Genomic DNA, 19,049 nt, shown 5'->3' on the forward strand with positions numbered 1-19,049 from the left:
AGATGAAGAACAAATTTTAAATTTGACAAAAAACCGCTAAGGTACATATGTAGTACTGAGTGCCGAGTATAAAAGTTGTGACGCGTAAGAGGCGTCTCACACGTCCCGTTCTCGTTTTTATAAAATTCAATAATCCAATCCTTATAATAAGCAAGATTGTAGAGAATCGATTCATGAATCGCTTACATTTAAATGTTCAGTGCCAAGACCCATAACCAAGTTTTAATACTTATTCGAATATCAAAATTGAGGAATATTATTTTCATCGGTATATATTGACGGTAAATTTGGAAAATGGTATAATTGGGTATATTCTGGTATATTTCTCAGGGTCAGACGGTATATTTTATCGATAACTCCGCAGTCACTCTGTTGGTGCTGTCCACACGTAATTTTAATCGGAAAAACTTTGCAAATCGTTCAGATAAAATTGACAATATCCGGTTAGTGGACATTATTCCGCTGCATGAAGATGGACGAAGGAATGGTATTGAAGCAACCGACAGACAGGCGGTTGGGCAATGCGGGTGATTTGCCCCCAGGTCCACCCGGCGTCGACGAAAAAAGTGGAAATGGAAAAGGCGAGGAGGCAAATGCCGCGTCAGGAAAAAACAGCAAATCAAGCTCACGCCGACGTTCAATTTCGCTACGCCGCTCGACATCTCGCCGACGCTCAGATTCCAGAAATGCTGGATCGCCAGGTGCTACGCGTCGTAGACGCTCAATATCGCGGTCGCCAAGTCCTCGCAGGGGCCGCTACGACTCTCCGGACTATGGCAGATATCCCGCACGGCGGCGTTTTGATCGCGACCGTCGACGCTCACCCGACCGTCGGCGTTCACCACCTCGGCGAGGCAGACGCGATCGCTATGGACGGTCACGCTCACGCAGCATTACTCCTCCCCGTCGCTGCGGTCGTGGAATTAGTCCATCAAGCCGCTGGTCACCCAAGAAAAAGCCAGCCTCTCCCCCACTACCTCCACCGCAGAATCAGGGTGGACCACCGCCTCAAATGGCTCCAGCATATGGCGTTATGCCCCCGCAAATGTATGCTCCAGTCACGTATGGGGCTCCACCCGATGTATATGGCCATCAGTACGGAATGGCGCCGCCAAATGTGTTTCCGCCTCAAGCACCGCCGCCCGGATATGGCATGCCAGTGCAACCAACAACACAGACCAATTTCAATGCTGGCTACGGACCACTGACCACAGGCGCCTGGGTCGTAAATGGTAAATTTTAATATCTTTTAATATGAAAACACGTTTTTCCGTCAAAAATACATACACAATATATATATAGGGGAAAGGAGTATATTTGTCCGAGTCCTGCAAGGTTTGTTTGTGACGATTTTTTCGCTTCTTATTTCTCAGAGTACGGCCAACAGGTGTGGATGCCACAGACGCTGGCTGGCGTTCCGCAGCCTGCACAACAGCCTGCTGTCCCACAGCAGCAGTCAGTGCAGGAAGCACCGACGCAGAAGCAACAAGAGGAGGAGGATAAGAAAGCGCCAGCGCTCGAGGGCGCAGGTTTGCCGCCACAGGACGGTAAGTGTGGAAATGAATTATATTCTGGTAACTACGAAAATTCACATGCAAACCTCTCACATTATGTTTTATTATTGTTGTCATGATTACGCCCCTAACAAAAAATTTTTTTGTAACGTAAACGCGCGCAATTGGCTCGCAACCAAATCAAAAACACACAAAAACACAAACAACAACAACAAAATTGCTGTAAAGATAATCCGAATCTAGCAAATCTAAACGCGAAGCCAGAGCTAACGCTGACGCCTGGGCGAGGGCTTGAAAAATGACTTTCCCTTTCGAATAGAAAACGCATTTTCTGTCGTTTTTGTGTAGTCGAAAAATCGCACTTGAATGGACGCTCCTCGTCGTCACCACAACATGCACTCCAACTTCAACGAGGACAGGCAGATCAAGCCACACGACACGGTCAGACTCGATCCGATCCGATCCGATCCGATGAGATCCGGAGACTGCATCCGCGTGTAACTAGCCGCTGAAATGCACTCGAGAATGCATTTTGTAAATGAAATTTGAACTTTATTTTCTCTGGCGAAAATGCGTACTAATTTGAATCTCTCTTTTCCTCCATCCCCGCCCATATGAACCGCCGAATGGCAGCTGTGGCCCAGGAAGCGGAAAATCAAAAGGACGAACTCAAGAAGCAGCGCACCAACTACGTGAAGAAGGTGACACTGCTCAAAAAGGAAATGCAGGTGCTGATGGATCAGCGTGAAGACCTGGTGGACGGCGACGGTGCACCACCCTCGCCAACCACAAAGGCATTCATTGAGGAAAATGATCGACTGCAGGTTAGTAATATTTCATGAAAGACTCTTACAGAGTGGTTGGTGCTAGAACCACAACACACACTCATTTAATTGGCATTGCAGGTGCAGATAAAGAAAAAACTGGACACTATTGAAAATGTAATCGACATGCTGAATGGCATCATTGGTGACGAGGAACACGACGATGAGCAGCCCGCGAGCATTCGCGCCAAACCGAATGTGAAGGCGCCGCCAGAGCAGGTGGCTAGTAGATCTCACACTTCAAGCGAAAGCACTGGTGAAAGCTCCGACTCTAGCTCTTCGGCTAGCAGCTCATCCGACTCGTCATCTGAGGGTGAGGGTGAGGACGAGGACGCAGACGGCGATGGCGACAACGACGGCGACGTGCCCGGCGAAGGTACTCCCACAAGTCTTCTGAAGCACCGAGCCATGAAAACAATGAAGTCGAAGCAGCGACATGGTGAAGCTACAACGAAATCAGCCTCAGCTTCAGCACAAAACTACAATTTTGTGTTTTTCGATCCCGAACAGCATTGGTGCGACAGCTGTGGAGTGTTCCCGAAAACGGCACGCGACTATCTGAAGCATCTGCATGCCGAAGAGCACATGAATCGCGAGACAATAGAGACCCCCTGGCATGTGGGCATTGACCACGACCCCTATCCCACGTTTGAAAATGCCCCCATCAAGCGTGTGCCCGTACGAGGCATGCAGTTCCTTGTGCCGGCCAACGCCTGGTTCTGCAAGCTCTGCAGCGTTTGGATTGGCGACCTTCACTGTGCCTCAGCGCATCTCAAGTCTAGGCTCCATTCCAATAAGTACGAGGTAAAAATTAACTTTGGATGCTGTGTGGCACGATCTGGAATGAAGTGCATACAATAATGTGCTGTGTTTATCCATTTTACAGCTCTTCATTAATCAAACGCCGAACTATGAAACTGAATGGATTGCCAATCGCGAGCGGGCTGTTCAACACCAGAAGGAGGACGATGCCGCTAAGAGCAAAAAGGTCAAGAAGGATGAGGACAAGGCCTCCAAGAAGCGCAAGAAGAAGAGGTGAGTACTTTTGAGATGAAAAATTTTCGAATATTGAATGTAAGCCAACAATCCTAATCTCATTTCGTGCAGCGGCGAAAAGAAAAAGAAAAAGCGAAAGCAAGGGAAGAAGAGCAAGCGAAATGGCAACAGTACCTCGTCATCCTCAGGAAGCTCTTCATCGGAGGAAGAGAAGACACAGGCAGCAAAGAAAGTGCATGCAGAGGATACAGTGACTGTTCCAGCAGACAAACCAATCAACGCTTCCTCTATACGGGTGACCATGCGCAAGCAGGAGACTCCCTTGACAACTAGGCCGGATGGACCCTTTCAAGCTATAGTGCCGCCACCTCCCCCCATTATCAAGGATTCCATGAATGCGGCTGTCCGTGGCAAATGGACATCTGCCACTGGCGAAGAACATGCTGAGGAGCAAAAGAAGCGGGACGACGCCATGATGCAGCAGTGGAACACTGTCCAGCCAGTAATCAGCGAGAGCGAAAAGAAGTTGCTGGAGCAGCTCAAGGGAAAGCTGAAAAGCAAAGGCCCCCGCGAGCCAGACGAAAATAAAAGAGCTGCTTTGTCCACAGCGCCAGCAGCAGAGAACAAGTCACTGCGCGGAGGCAGCCGACGTTCGCGCAGCCCTAGACGGCGTAGCCGTTCCCATAGCACAAGTCGTGGCCGCATTGATCGGGATCGGCGAGATCGCGACAGGGATCGTGGACGTGACCGCGATCGTGAGCGCGACCGCGATAGGCGTCGGTCACGCAGTCGCTCACGCAGCCGTGGTCGCAGGCGCTTTTCTCGTTCCCCCTTGAGAACCAGCCGACGAAGTCGATCGCGTGACATACGACGTCGTCGCAGCCGCAGCCGTTCCGATGAACGAGTGGAGCGACCAGTGATCAAGCATTCCGAGTTCCGGCCACGGGCGCAGCCTGAGCGTAAACAGAGTGAGAACAAGCGCGACAAGAAAGATCCAGAAGCAAAGCCAAAGCCGCCGAAGAACAGCAGCACTGCCACAGTTGGAGGCAAGAAGCTGCCCTTTATCGGCAAGATGCCAGTATTCAAAAAGCAGCCAGCAGCAGCAGCTTCAAGCTATGAAGCGCTTGCCTACACCAACGGCTCCTTCGAGGCACCTCCACCTCCGCCGCCCATGGGTGGACCAACGGTGCCAGTGGCTGTCCGACACCTTGCACCGACAGCCGCTCAAATACAAATGGCCATGATGGAGGATGCCTTTGGAAATGCTCCGCCCTTTCATCCGGACGCCGGCATTATGGTTGACTACGACGAGCTGATGCCGGATCCTGTCCAGTTTGCCAGCCTGATGACCAACTGCCCCCCTCCACCGCCCCCAGGAGGAGGATCAGATGGGGAAATGCACGAGCTGCACGATGCTGAACAGGAAGCGAACGGCAATGATGAGGAGGACGTTTTGCCGCCCGGCATTGATGAGGCCGAAGAAGATTTAGTGAGGCAGCCATTGGACGCAGCGGAACAGCCCCGGGATGGGGAACTGCCCAAAGATCTCGCCGAGGCGCTCGACATCATTTTCCCAACCGAGGGATCGGCGGGCGATGCTACGGACGAGAACAGCCAGACGCAAAGCGAGCCACAAACCATCACCACTATTGTCGAGGATGAGCCAGCACTAAACGAGGACAATCTTCAGGATTTAGCCAAGCAGGGCATTCACCTAGTGACCATTGGCGAGGCCGATGCCGCTAATGCAGTCGGCTCACCCATGGAAATGTCCACTGAGGATGAAGAGTCTCAGCTGCTTAATGGCAAATCAGAGGCCGATAGCCTGAAACTGTTTGAGGCAGAGGACATACCTATGCCAAGCTTACCCCAAGCCCCAGAATCCGTTGTCGAAGTTGAGACAAAGAGCAGGGTCATCAGTGACCCCGTGGATCTTTCGGACATACCAGAGCCGCCGGCTTCCCCTACAGAGAGTGAGAAGATGAGACGCCAAGCGGAACTGGACGAGCTGGCAATGTTGGGCATCGACAGCAGCGACATGGCGGCACAATGTATGTAGCGCGACGGCACTCTACCCAACCAGCGAATCGCAAACTCACACGTAAAAAAAAAAAACCATCACTGAAACATTGCATTAAATTAAACAATGACAAACAACACACAACACCCATCTAGTTCACCACGCATTCATCCTTTTTCTGTTCGTTTCAATATATTCTACATTTAATCCATCCATCTTATTTATTCTTAGATGCCTTGTAAGGTGTTTGACTTTTTCCGCGAAACGCCAGCGGATGCAGATGCAGCAATGGACGGACGCCCCTGGGATGGCCAAAAAGTAATCAGATCAGATTTTATTTTTAAGTTTGAGCCGAACCTACGTATGAGTATTTATGTGACGAAAGGTTTAAAATAAATGCGCATATATGTATGTAATATATGTATGATGGAAACTAGAGATGTCATAGTAGTTTCCGCGGAATCCTTTTGGAGAGGAGGAGCCGATGCTTAAGATGCTGTGGTTACAATTTACAAGTGTGTATTCCGTTTTATTAAATGGCACTTAACAAATATAAATGGGTTCAGCTAGTACAAAATCTTAGGCACTACTTCCTTACGGCTATAAACTGGAATAAATATCCGCTCCGCGAATAACATTGTGTTCGTTCGCTCATATAGCTATATTGCTATGTAAGTATGTATTTTAGCTTTTGATTTTTGCTTTTTCTTTATAATAGGTACATGGTTTCTCAGTTAGGTCGGATAGCCTAGAGTTAGTAACAATTTGCGTTGGTTATGTTGGATGGACAAACTACATGGCCTTGTGCGGCTTGCCTCGTATGTGAAATGAGTCAACAAAGGCGAGCGAGTGCGATGGTGAGGGCTCGGGTTTTATCTTATGATATGTATGAAGTGTATTTGTATTTAGTTTTGGCATGTTAAAAGTATCCTCGTCATATTTATAGTGTAGGTATGAAGTTGGACTATGCAAAGGTTAATGATTTATACATAATTTTGAAACGAAAGGTGTGCACTTTCTGATTTTGGCCGCCCCGTAGATCTGGGTGCTATAAGTGGCTGACTCGCACTGCCCGCTGGGGCCGGTGAGCCGCTGCCTTGCAGTCGGGGGCTCTTAGCTAAAACTATAAGTCCGTAATCGGTCCGTCGGCCACGCTGAATTTCGGTGCCGCTGTTGCCTGTGCTTTCGTTGTCGGTGACGCTGCCGCTTCCGCAGCAGGTGAGGCTGCCAGTGCGGGTTCACTAGACCTGGTCGGATTCCAATTCGATTGGCTGCCCTTGACCTGGACACTTAGGTCTTTAACCAACTTTTCAAGTCTACAACATTGTTATAGTAGAAGATGGATGGTCAGACCAGGCCACAACAGAGCGTAGAAAGAGAAGAACAGAAATGCAAAAATGGTAAGTGGTTATGATTAGTCACCGTACGTACTACACTCGATTTAAATGATGAATGGGTGTGGGGGTGGTGGTGCCTTTCAGAATATGCATGCATGTGAAATGAAATTGTGCTCGTTTAGTCAAAGAAAATACATAGTAAAATAGAGCATAGACTACACCCACGCTATGATACGTTGATTGGCCTCCTTACGTGCGGCGGCTGCTTCTCCGAGTTCGCGCTTGAGCTGGGTATGCTCCTTTTTGCGCGGCAACAGTGGCGGCGGCAGTGCGGGATCCCGATCCAAATGTTCCGCAATCAATGCAAACGTGGGTGGGCTTTGCGCTGCTTCCTGCTGCTGCTGCTGTGCCAGTGATGAGGACTGCGAGTGCTGGACAGTGGGTGTGGGCAGCCCATTACTGCGGGACTCGCTGCTGGAGCACGACAGGCGCTTGGTGGTAGTCACCGATACCGCCTCGTTGTCTTCCTCGATCTCGTCATCCTCATCAAGGGCTTGTGTAGTTTGTGTCGGTGTCTGGTGCATTATTCCATAATGTAGATTGAACGACTGAGCTCGCCGTGGCCCCACTCCTGCAGCTCCACCGCCACCTCCACCACCGCCGCCGCCCTTAGGAAATGGCTTACGTGAACCACGTGCCCGCTCGTTTTCATAGGTGATGTCGTGATAGGCCTGACGCTGGTTGTAGCAGCTGGCCAGGGCCTGTCGCAGGTACTTGTTTTCTGCCTCAAGATGCGACAGACGTTTATGTGTCTCCTTCCGCTCCAGACGCAGTTGCATCACGTGCGACTGCATAACAGGTTGAAGAAGAGCTGAGCAAAAGTTCATCGAATGGCGATTTGTCACTCACCTTCAGATCATCAATGTCGCGCAGTATACGTACATTTCCCTCGTTCAGAGACCACTGACGCTCCTCGACCATTGATTTGACTCTAAGTAAAACAAAGATCAGATTAGCCCCCACACACGAATATATAATCGCCAACATTGCAGAACATACCGACTGAGGAGGGCGTCCTCGCGCACTCGCGCTGCCTCCTTTACCTCGCGCACCACGTCGGTCATCATACCTGGCGTATAGGCTCCTAGAAGTCAGAAATTAAAGTCAATTAGTCAATACGTGCTTCGTGGATCCGAGCACAGAGGTCGAGGTGGTGCCGTATTGTTTGTACCTATACCTGAATGAAAGGTGGGCGCCGGACTGTGTGTCCCACCGAATCCACCGCCAAACACCAGTGGCTGACTTTGTGTGCTTAATCCGCTCAAGCTATCTCTACGGTGCCGCATGCCCCCAGCGCCAGTGACAGTGCCAGTGCCCGTGGCAGCACCTGCCCAGGCCTGGCCGTTAGGAGCGTGCTTTAAAGCTTCGATATCGACTGTGTATGAGGGTGCAAAAAGAATACATAGAAAGAGGGCAAAAGGTAAAAGAAAGTAGCAAAAAATACAAATGAATCGGGAAATAGCTATACCGATATACAAGTAAGAGTAAGATACAACAGAACAGAACATAAAGTTTGTGAAAAACAAAAGCTCCGATGGAGTCCCTGACCTAACCTGGCTCCCTCTCGAACCTGTTGTGGGAACGAACCTTTGGTTTCATGCAAATTGCGGCATATCTTGGAATTGGTATCGTGCAACAGATTGATTTGCTCCATCAGTGCCGCAAAGAACTTGTTCTGCTGCGCCAGATCGCAGCCGCTATCGTTGGTGTTGGTGTTGCCATTGCGGCAGTCGGGAGTGTTCTGGCCACTCAGCTTGGAGTCGTTGTCCGAGGGATTCAGCAGGCAGGGATCGCTGAATCGGAACCTGCAATTTGGGTCGCATTAGGAGAGACACTTACAGTAGTTTTAGGTACAATTTCCTTACCCTCTGCTAAAGTTTGGATTGCTTCCGTCTAAGACATCCGTGGAGTTCTGCTCATGCTCTGAGGTGGTGCCACCGCCACCCGTCCCTCCCAGCATATTGACCAGCGGCGGTAAACTGGCAAACTCCTGTCCCCCATCGCCGCAATATCCCATGCCCATGCCATAGCCATTGGGGTAGCTTTGGGGCGGAAAGAGCATCGGATATCGATGGCTGAGGGCCTGTGAGTGCTGTGCGAGCGGAGGGAGGGAGAGAAACATTACTGGAAATGGCTCAAGTAATCTACCTTCGCCCTAATGGCTTCAACTCACGCGTTGAATCCCCAGGCTGAAGGGCGTGCCAGTGCCCATGCTATAAGGCTGCGAATGGGAGCGCATGAGGAATTGCTGTTGCTGTTGTTGCTGCTGCTGTGGTAGTTGCTGTTGTTGCTGTTGCTGGACTGACGACTGAGTCACAAAGATTTGCTTATTAGCCTGTGCTGTGGACGGAGTAAAGTCGAGAAATTCAGAGGATGACGACAGCTGCGCATTGGTAGCATCTCGCAGGCAATTCTCCAGCCAGGCATCCAGATGATCCTTGGAATAGTTTGGGCCCGTGACATTGCTTTTGCTGGCACTGCCACTACCACTGCTACGAATCGTGTGCGAGGAAACTGTCGTTGTGGTTGGAGTGGACGCTGCCCCCACGCTGCTCCGGGATTTGAGTTTCTTGCGCTTGGTGACATCCAGCACTGCAAATAGGCGACAAAAAAAAAATAAATCTGTACCGAAGAGTTATAATGATTAAAATAAAAAAGGAAAAGGCCTCACTGTTTCCCTTTTCCGTCCGTGAGGCGCTGCTGCCAGACATTGCAAAAACGCAAATGACTCACAGCAATATCGCCGATGCAGCTGACTATCCAACCCTAGCCCCGTTTCAACTCGAATAAGACTCGACTCGAGTCGACTTGGGTTCGTAAGTTATTTCTGCCTACAGAAATGTCGCGGGAGAGGAGCTTGCGCTCCAATATGAAAACGGGTTTCGCTCGCCATCCGCTCGCTCGCACTGGTTGTTCATTTGATGTCGAATGTAGGATTTGGCCTGGGTCTCTCGGCTAGGTAAATACTTGGCTTTGGCTTCTCTTGGCAAAACGACTACCACCCTGTCACTCAACTCAAGATTTAATTTGTGAACCGGTACGTCGGCACATGAATGTACGTCGATACGACGGACAGATCTATGCATCGATCTTTGAGCGCCTGAAATGGCTGTTCGCAATCAAATGACATAGCCACTAGTCCATTATCGGAGCTCCCTCCGGGCGCATTCCAGCGACATGTGCGAGCCGATCAACGTATCGCACTCCCTCCTCCCTGGGGCTATGCCCTGTCCGTTTATATTTAGCCCACTAGTCTGTGGTTATGTCTGTGACTGTGGGAGTGTCTTGGCTTCGGCTTCGTCTTCGGCTTCGTTCTTCAGAAGAAGGGTGGCCATGGGGATGCTAAAAATAGCCTGGAATTGAATTATGCATCAAGCGGATGTGGACACTTGCGCTTTTCCTAAACGTTGGTTGGTTCTGCTTGCTGATATTGAAGAAATACTTCCTCTGCTCCCAGGCATTGCAGTGCTTTTCGCTTGCGTAACATCCCATAAATAACACCAATTGAGGTCTAATCGTTTAGCCCATTGTTCCATCCAAGTTGAAATCGCATTCACGTCACTTACACAATTTCAATGCCAGGTCAGATCTGATGGCGTGTACGGCAGTTTTATAATAGTAGACCAAACCCCGAAATTAAATCAGTCACTGACCGTGAATACGCACAGACAGGTGGGGCTCGGGGAGTCGTTTGTGACGCATCACCAGGTGATGCTGTTTAAGTTTTAAGCAATTAAGTCACCAGATGATGCGGCACACAGCAAGACTTTTTTGATTATTCTCTTTCTATCCAACTCCACAGAAAGCACTGCTAACAAAGGCCAGCTAGCATTGATTATTTCGATTAAGTCTCACTGGGTCGTTTCTGAGTTTCTGGAACATCAATCCCAACTTAGATTCATACTGAATGTGAAGGTAAGAATTCACTTTCAGGCAAGAACTTTGCGGTTAAATGGGAAATATATGTATGTGCCCAAATTTCTTTGAATTATTTAAAATCTAGAAGCCACTTAAGGTAGGGGAAACACTTTTACTTCGCTCTCAACCCGGTAAAGGTATCTGGTAGACGAAATACTAAACCAAGCTGATCTGCTTTGGACTTTATTGTCTAAAGATTGTCACAAATAATTAAGTATTAAGCACTTAAACGGCTCCACGCGAGCACGCGAATCCAACACGTAAGCCCCGAGACAATTCCACATCGAAGTGAGCTCCATGTGGTACTCCCCCTACGAGATCACTTACAAATGGTTAAGATTGCTGTTTGGCGTGCATGTCGCCTTATAGAGAGAAGGATAGCAGACCCGACTATTAAGAGCAGTGAGTCTTGGCGTCACATCGCGTGCCGAGGTGCCGCAGTCTTGTTTAACAAATTACCAAAGCATTTAACTCTTTTTAGCTCCCGTTCTTGTCCCTTCCTTCGGGGGGGTCAGCCTCACCTCTGTTGCTACTGGGCGAATCAACGCCAACGGCATTTTTCTGGAGACCGCTGCTGCAGATGGGCGCTGGAGTGACGCTGGAGCTGCTTGCCACTATGCCACACCTGCCTCCGCCTCCCCCGTTCGTGTTGATCTCCATCTGGGTTGTGGTTGTCATTGCTGTCGCTGTCGCTGTCAGCGATTGCAGCGCAGCTCCTGCAACGGAAAGAAAACAAGGAATTCACCTTTTATTCAATATCGTTTTACCCTTCCTATGACTCCGCGTTAGACCATGAAAACAGCACTGCTAAAGCCTGCAAAGCAAGCAAAGATGTTTGTAGTTTGCAGTTTGCAGCTTGTGAAGCCAGGGGAACGGACAACAAAGGCACATCAACGTGTGTGCACTGCACAGGGCCGGAAAACACCTGTCCCTTTTCTTTTTGCACTTGCAGCGACGACGAAAGCGTGGAGTGGCGGTTGCTAGTAAAACTTGCATATAGTTTATATATGTAGAGCTTCATATGTACATCCATATGTATTTTTGCTGTTGTTGTTGGCACGGCCCTTATTTCACTTTGTTGACGAAAAGTAAACAAAACATATATATATATATTTTTTTTTTGGCTGGACGTTGATATGCAATGACCATCCAATGCACCATCAAGTGGCCCATGCGACACCAAGCCAAAGCCTGTTACGCGCAGAACCCAGCAGAACGCAGCCCTCCTCCCGCCCAATCGACCGAGGGGCGCTACCGCATGACGCGCGGCGCGATTAACCGAACCGGTCGCGAGCATGCAGGAAATATAGATGTTAGGCTAATATTCGAGGAAAATTAGAGCTAAACACAACTAGACTAGAGCTACTATAGCTAAGCAAGCAAAAATTACCAAAATCAGAAACAGGACAAAACTAAAATGAAACTAACTACGGGAGAGGTAGGCTAGTATAAGAGATTTAAGAAGAGGAAGGGATATGACACAGAAGAGCACCCACCCCCCAGGGAGTACTCAGACAAACAGACATATGTACATACATACATACACACATATGAAACATAATGTATGCAACCCTAATCAGTCGGTAGCCAGGTGCCGCGGGATATACACATGCATATGTATGTTAATTCATGGATAAGGATCGTTGGATGGGATCCGTTCTTTGCGGTTTCCTTTAGCATTCTGTTCATTGACGAGGATATTCTGTCGCATTAAATTGCATTGGGAAAGTTACATACAAGCATTTTCATGACCCCCAGAGAATCGTGAAAAAGTTGAATGCATTTATGACAGCAAAATTGCCAGGCCGTTAAACGAGGAACATGAAAATGTTTCCATTCTATAAACATTTTGCTCCACGCCCATCCATCCCGAATGGAAAATTAACAGAGCGCTGCGGGTTTGGCGCTTGCGGCAATTATGCAGCTACAACGTGCTAGTGCTAGTAGATTCAATTCCATCCATGCACCCACGCTACATAATCATGCATGTGTAGATATGTACATATGTATGTACATCCGATCCGTACTCCGTTTAGTCTGATTACAATGGTTAAAACCAGTTTGGGCCAAAAATTATCTGAAGCAATAACAGTGCATTTTCCTTTGCATTTTGCATTTTCCGAGCTCGTTAGATCCATACATGCAGATAGAAAGACAGTGCATGCTTGTGTGTAGATACTGTATATACATACATAGACACAGTGAGAAGTTTGAGGGGTCCAATGCCACGAGAAGGGACGTGTGAGACGCTTCTTACACGTCACATCTTTTATACCCGATACTCAGTAGTACATATGTACCTTAGCGGATTTTTCAAATTTTACATTTTACACTTCTCTACATCTCTCATCTACATCTACATCACTTCTCACGCCAACCCGCTCTTTTAGAACGTCCCCCTCCCCTAGAGCCGCAAAAAAACAAATAAAAGCTGCGGGACTGGGTGGGCTTGTCCACTGCATATTAATTTTTCATTCTGGCTATAATAATGATCCAATCTGATCCCAATTCGGTGATCTGATAGGTATTTCATTCCCTACAGAATGGCGTTTTCTTAGTTTTCTTTTATCGTCAAAGTTGTGGCTGTGGAAGATTTTCGCCTTTTGTGGGGGCGAATGAAAAACTTGGTTGCCCTATCTCTTATGGTCTCTGAGTACTCGGCGATCATAAGGATGAACAGACACACTGGGTCTATCGACTCGGCTATTGATGCTGATCAAGAATTTATATACTTTACGGGGTCGGAAACGTTTCCGTCTGTACTTTAAATACATCCACTTTCCCCACATGCACAATATACCCTATTTACTCTTAGAGTAGGGTATAACAAGAGAAAAAGCCTAGGCGGGAAGCAACAACGTATCAATTCTCTTTACTTTGCGACTTTTCTTTTAATTAAAAGTAAACCATTTTTCGTCGGTTCAGTTGTTAATCAACTAATATATAGTGGTAGAATTAATGCTGACTATATGCACTTGATTTGGAGTCAAATACGTATCTAAATATTCACATATGTACATATGTATGTACATTTATAAAATATCGTCTGTGGATAAGTGAACAAGCGTTACAAACCTCTGGTAAAAAAGAGAATGCTTGCTGTAAGAAAAAGGAGGTGTATGATAACTAGCAAATGAGATACAAAATCACTAGGAAAAGAGAGGAAGAGTCATTATGTACACTAAGTATCTAAAAGATTCACAGCCCTCTCCTACACATACACACACATGTTTACGTTCATTAACACGAATGTATCCACACAAACACAAACTCCAAGGGGGCGCAAAAGTTAAAGAAGCAGCCTATTGTAGTTGTTGTTGCCGTTGTTGATGTTAATATTCTCCATTCTCCATTGAGACGAAAGTGAATTAAGTTTTGGCTTTTCTTGGGTCTCGGGATTACGAAACGAAGGGAAAGGCGAAACAACATCCAGAGGAAAAGCAGGGCAGAAGTAACAACAATAGCAGCGACAGCGATAGAGAAACTGGCGCTTAATTTAATTTCCGATAGCGCAAAAATGTTTGATATCATTTAAGTGATAAGCACGAAACGTTGTTATTGTGAAATAAAGAGTAATTGGAAGATCCGTATTATGCCGTGGGAATATCTGTAATGGTGGTTATTGCCGTCTAAACAGATATTTAAAAAAATAGCAATACAATAGATATTCGACTATGAACCTATAATTTTCTATCTTATAAGTGCTTTCGCAGTCCAACAGAATGCCCAACAATGGCATCATGCATTAAGAGTCTTAGGCGTAGAGCTTCATTCCTTTGGCTTTGGCTGTCTCTGAATATGCGCGGCAAGGTGAGCTCCGTCAAAAAATAAAAGACGCCGAGACAATCGTGTATTTTTTGGCTCAAGTTCTTGGCCATTGACACGATGCCAAGAAAAAACGCATGCCGCACCGAAGCAGAAAGAGATGAATATCTATGGCTTGTGGGAAAAAAAAGGGAAAATCGTACAATCGCCCCAGAGACAGCGAGAATGAGAGGTATGTATATGGGAGAGGGAGGGAAATTTGTCAGTGGTATCTAGAAAACGGATTTCACGTTCACCAAAAAAAAAAAGCATTACGAACAGGTTTTTGGACCAATAGTCAGGCATTTCTCCCCCAATAGATGGGATCGTGTGTAGTATTATATTCCACACATTTTAATGACAATGATAAAAACAAGGCAAAATGAACTGCCCTTGAAGCGAAGTCAGTGGCGGTCATGGCCATGGCCATGGAGATGGCGAAATTACCACCAAATTACCGGACGCCATCAATGAGTGACTTCACACACACAAACACAGTCATAGAGCGGGAGCAAGTCGCTTGGTTTGTTGACCCGCGCAGAACTGAGCATTCGAAGATCGAATAAATACTAATGAATGAAAGGAGACGACGCGATGACAAAGCCATATGCGTTCGGCAAGGTGTAGAGATGGGGCAAACGCGTTGCAGTTGGAAGTGTCATGGCAGCTGCTGCTATAAAGAAACCAAACAGTAGGCAGTAGACTGCAGACATCAGACTGATGGCTATCCGAAAGTAGTCGCAGAGACCAGCACTAAAGCGGGCACATTTTGGCTGCTTTTGTATCGGGGACTCCGACTACGACTGCGAATGGGAATGTGCCTGTGCCTGGGAATGAAAACTATCGAGTTTCCCATCCACCACCGCTCCTCCTTTTCCATAGCATACCACGAAATGAAAATGAAAAGCTATGTTATATGTGTGAGATGACGTCGTCGACATTGGCATTGGCATCGACTCGGGGTGACTGCTACTATAGCCGCTGACTAGTGTTGTTTCTGTTGTTGCGCCTGGATAACTTTGAGTTCCAAATGGTATTCTTGAAGCGGAGCGACCCTGCCCAAAACAATTCGCAAGGTTTCTATGGATAATTATCAGTTACCTTCTCGTTGCAAATGCGTTGGAATCGAAGCAGCAGTTGGCGGCACCAGCAGGAGCAGCTGCACGGGAAGATGCCCGCTCAAAGTAGCCTAGTCCGAAAGACTGATCAAGTAAATGCTAATTAGCTGCTTAAAAAAGCTGGTGCCTGCTCAATGGCATTTCAATTTTTGCACACAAATACACACGCACACATACACAATGGCATTGGAAATTTGAAACTCTTTTGCGTCACACACGATTTTGTACTGTAATTTCGGCAAAGCCCGAACTAAATGATTTGGAAATTGTGAAGATCAGACGAAAACGAAAAGCTAAAGGCAGCAACATCGGTTGTCGATAAAAACAGATAATTAAGAGCAATTCGCAAAAAAATAACGGAGCCCAGAGTTAAAGTAATGTGTTGTTGTTTTCGCAGCGACCGTGTGACCGCCGACTTATCGATAAAATAAACCGTGAGGGCCTCGAAAATATACCAAAATATACTTTTTCATTTTCAAAATATACCGTAAAATATACCGTGAATCTAAAATCATTTTCCTCGATTTTGATGTTCAATTTAGTATTACCAGCTGGTTAGGACTCTCAGCTTTAAAAATGTAATTTTACTCAAATCAATTATGATACATCTTTCTGAATTGATTGCATAATAAAGTTAAAACTAAAAAGGACAACCATAAATATATATTTGCCATAGTTAATATTATAAATCCATTTAATAAACTGCTTTTAATAATCAAACTTTTCATATGTTTTGTATGTACTATATAACGATCTGGATACATTCTCGGTCTCTATAATCTGCAAATTTTTAAAGTAAGTCATTGAGATTGTGACTTTCGAAGGATTCCAGTCCTCCATCATCAGCGATCTTTCCGTTCCTACCGAATTTCTGTCTCTAAAACTATTATTTGATTGCAACGATCTTGATCTCGGATCGTAAGCAATTGCACTTGAAAAGAATCCAATTCGCTTAGATTATTGCAATCAAAATTCTGAAATTTAATTTCAAAGTCTCTATTAATATTATGCAATGGATCTGTTTGAATATTAATAATGGGTCCCATAGCAGTTGATCATTATACAATATCAATGAGTCCCCATCGCAATATCTCCAATATTTTCAATTGGATCTACTGCATCTACTGTAATTTCGCCAATTTTATGTTTAGGAAATGCTACACATTTGCTGAACGAAAGTTCATGAAATGAAAAGGAAAATACAAATTAGTAAATTAAATTTGGAGAATATTTTTAGATCAAAGACCCTAAGGTACAGGGTATACAGGGTATATTGTATTTGTGGGGATTAACGGTTGTATGTAACGCACAGAAGGAAACGTTTCCGACCCCATAAAGTATATATATTCTCGATCAGCATCAAAAGCCGAGTCGATTGAGCCATGTCTGTCTGTCCGTCCGTCCGTCCGTCCTTATGAGCGCCTGGGTCCAGAGACTATGAAAGTTAGAGCCACTAATTTTTGCATCCAGACTTCTGTATGCTCACACTGTTACAAGTGTATTTAAAAAATGAGCCCCGCTCCCCTTCCGCCCACGCAAAAGGGCGAAAACCTCCCAAACCTACAATTTTGAAGATAAAAGAAAGCTAAAAACGCCATTCCGTAGGGAATGACCATATCTATCAGATCACCAAATTGAGATCCAATTGGACCATTATTATAGCCAGAATAATTTTCAGTGGCTAAACCCACCCCGTCCCGCAGCTTTTATTTGTTTTTTGCACATTCTCTCATTCACACTCTGCTTCTGCATTGTGCGGTTCTAGGAGCTAAAGGAGCGTGTTGGCGTTAGAAGTTACGTAGATGTAGATGTTGATGAAAAATGTAAAATATAAAATTTATAATTTGAAAAAAACCGTTAAGGTACAGATGATCTACTGAGTACCGGGTATAAAAGTTGTGACGAGTAAGAAGCGTCTCACACGTCCCTTCTCGTTATATATATGTACATATGTACTCCATGTTTTGTGCGTCAATTTGTCCGTAGGAGGCTTCCAGAAATTTCACCAGACATGAGGACGGTGCAATGGTGCTGGCACGAGATAATGGCCTGGCCAAGGCTCGACCGAGGGTCATAAGTTCATCGAGGTGCCTTCCTGATTGTGCTATCGAGACAACAGGTTGGAAGGCAGGTCATTTCCACATTCAATCTGTCACTTTGAAACTTTTAGCCTTTAACTGTCTTTTGCAGGTCCGCAGGCCAATCTGTTGAAGAGAAACATATCTCTTACAAACTTCGCATAATCCTCATCCACCGTCTCAAGGCCCAGGTTCCGATGGATGGTATCGTTAGGAACCATGGGGCCATTACCACTGAGCTTTGATGAGTGGTTGGCTTTAAATCGCAACAGCGGCGAGGAGGCGTTGCCGGATTATCCACACTCCAGAAGTCACTGCCGGTGAAACGAAAGCGATTGCCCCATAATCTCGGGTCAACCACAAGCCGTGGTGGGTGGTGGCGTAACGTCCTGGTCAAGGCCGTCCCGTACTTTCTAGTCACCAGTTAACGAAAGTTTTGTTTAAAAATAAGAATAATTTATTGAATTAAATTGTATTATAATTGACAATTATAACATTTACGGATGTTTATAGTACGCGATGCTGCCTGAGTTCTATAATCGACTTTAACTTAAATAAGAAACGTGCCCCATGCCGCGTACGCCCACGAAGAGCGTGGATATTTATTGTCAACACGGGAAATCACACACAAACACTTAGGAAGCAACGGTATTTTCTGGAAACTCTTAATCACTTTCACTTTGAAGGTTCCCACTTTATGCTCCTTCCAGGTGGATATCGCCCTTGTTTCCGGCACTCGACTCCATCCAAGCAAATTATACTCGTCGCTGGCCAACTTTAAGCCAGAAAATGTCGCACCCAACGGTGGTAGCCACCATTAATAAGAAGGACCTGGAGTCTGCCGACGATAGCGAAGAGGATGAGCTGTGCCATCCCACATTAAATGGTAGCGACACCAACGAGCTCCATGTCAGCATCTGTGCGGTCGTAACAGCAGCAGTAATTTCCTATAAGGAGATCAGGACGATTATTTGGCATCATAGAATCGTTGTCATTTACTTACTTGTTATGCACATTGCCAGTTTGGGGCTGTGGCAATGCCTTGGTCCTGCATTCTGGACGTGAATGAACAAGGAATTTCATCTTTCACCATGATTAAAGCCTCCATTCGATACCAATCTGCAAGAGGAAAAATTGCTTACTTAAAAAATGCGGAGAAATTATCCACCAGCTGTCGCAAGCGAACCGTCAGTCTCAGGGTCTCCTTTATGGTCCTTTATTATCACACCGATTTCTTTAATGAATTAATTTGTATTTCTTAATTGTAGCAGGGGGGCAGCAGTTATCCGAAAATCCATTGATCTCTATTTTGAATTGGGGGTATGGCTGAAACTGTTTAAACTTAACACACTGAAAGCCCGCGTTTTAAATAGGTAAACA

General features: G+C 46.3%; 2 protein-coding genes across 10 annotated transcripts; one reads left to right on the forward strand and one right to left on the reverse strand.

Moving 5' to 3' along the window:
* Positions 1-363: 363 nt before the first annotated feature.
* Positions 364-5,792, forward strand: LOC117590196 (zinc finger matrin-type protein CG9776). 3 transcript variants are annotated; one of them, XM_034282631.1, is made up of 7 exons: positions 364-1,232; positions 1,374-1,547; positions 2,148-2,338; positions 2,420-3,142; positions 3,225-3,373; positions 3,446-5,385; positions 5,586-5,792. In XM_034282631.1, the coding sequence occupies exons 1-7, from the start codon at positions 467-469 to the stop codon at positions 5,594-5,596; spliced, it is 3,954 nt and encodes a 1,317-aa protein (XP_034138522.1). In that variant the 5' UTR covers positions 364-466; the 3' UTR covers positions 5,597-5,792. The 3 variants fall into 3 exon arrangements, with proteins under 3 accessions (XP_034138522.1, XP_034138523.1, XP_034138524.1); XM_034282632.1 differs by lacking the exons at positions 364-1,232; positions 1,374-1,547 and adding an exon at positions 1,565-2,048; XM_034282633.1 differs by lacking the exons at positions 364-1,232; positions 1,374-1,547; positions 2,148-2,338 and having other exon boundaries at positions 2,662-2,777; positions 2,849-3,142.
* An 84-nt stretch (positions 5,793-5,876) lies between these two features.
* Positions 5,877-15,990, reverse strand: LOC117590197. Of its 7 annotated transcripts, none has more exons than XM_034282634.1 (10): positions 15,575-15,986; positions 11,191-11,385; positions 8,925-9,343; positions 8,617-8,843; positions 8,339-8,556; positions 7,929-8,126; positions 7,751-7,835; positions 7,601-7,682; positions 6,917-7,539; positions 5,877-6,670 (listed from the first exon to the last, which is right to left on the reverse strand). In XM_034282634.1, exons 2-10 carry the CDS (start codon positions 11,345-11,347, stop codon positions 6,478-6,480), a joined length of 2,202 nt encoding a protein of 733 aa, XP_034138525.1. In that variant the 5' UTR covers positions 11,348-11,385; positions 15,575-15,986; the 3' UTR covers positions 5,877-6,477. The 7 variants fall into 7 exon arrangements, with proteins under 7 accessions (XP_034138525.1, XP_034138529.1, XP_034138531.1 ...); XM_034282637.1 differs by having other exon boundaries at positions 6,523-6,670; positions 6,945-7,539; XM_034282635.1 differs by having other exon boundaries at positions 6,540-6,828; positions 15,575-15,987.
* Positions 15,991-19,049: the final 3,059 nt, after the last annotated feature.

Source organism: Drosophila guanche, unplaced genomic scaffold, assembly GCF_900245975.1.
Source record: "Drosophila guanche unplaced genomic scaffold, DGUA_6, whole genome shotgun sequence".
In the NCBI taxonomy this organism is placed as follows: domain Eukaryota; kingdom Metazoa; phylum Arthropoda; class Insecta; order Diptera; family Drosophilidae; genus Drosophila; species Drosophila guanche.

What these genes read in the sequence shown, in the direction of transcription:
- LOC117590197 (XM_034282634.1), bottom strand. Translation starts at nt 11,347, where the DNA reads ATGACAACCACAACCCAGATGGAGATCAACACGAACGGGGGAGGCGGA. An exon ending in CAATTTGCATGAAACCAAAG is followed by an intron (nt 8,127 to 8,338) that starts GTTCGTTCCCAC and finishes CCTCATACACAG; the next exon opens with TCGATATCGAAGCTTTAAAG. An exon ending in GAGGACGCCCTCCTCAGTCG is followed by an intron (nt 7,683 to 7,750) that starts GTATGTTCTGCA and finishes TGTTTTACTTAG; the next exon opens with AGTCAAATCAATGGTCGAGG.
- LOC117590196 (XM_034282631.1), top strand. Translation starts at nt 467, where the DNA reads ATGAAGATGGACGAAGGAATGGTATTGAAGCAACCGACAGACAGGCGG. An exon ending in AGGTTTGCCGCCACAGGACG is followed by an intron (nt 1,548 to 2,147) that starts GTAAGTGTGGAA and finishes GCCGAATGGCAG; the next exon opens with CTGTGGCCCAGGAAGCGGAA. An exon ending in TCCATTCCAATAAGTACGAG is followed by an intron (nt 3,143 to 3,224) that starts GTAAAAATTAAC and finishes TCCATTTTACAG; the next exon opens with CTCTTCATTAATCAAACGCC.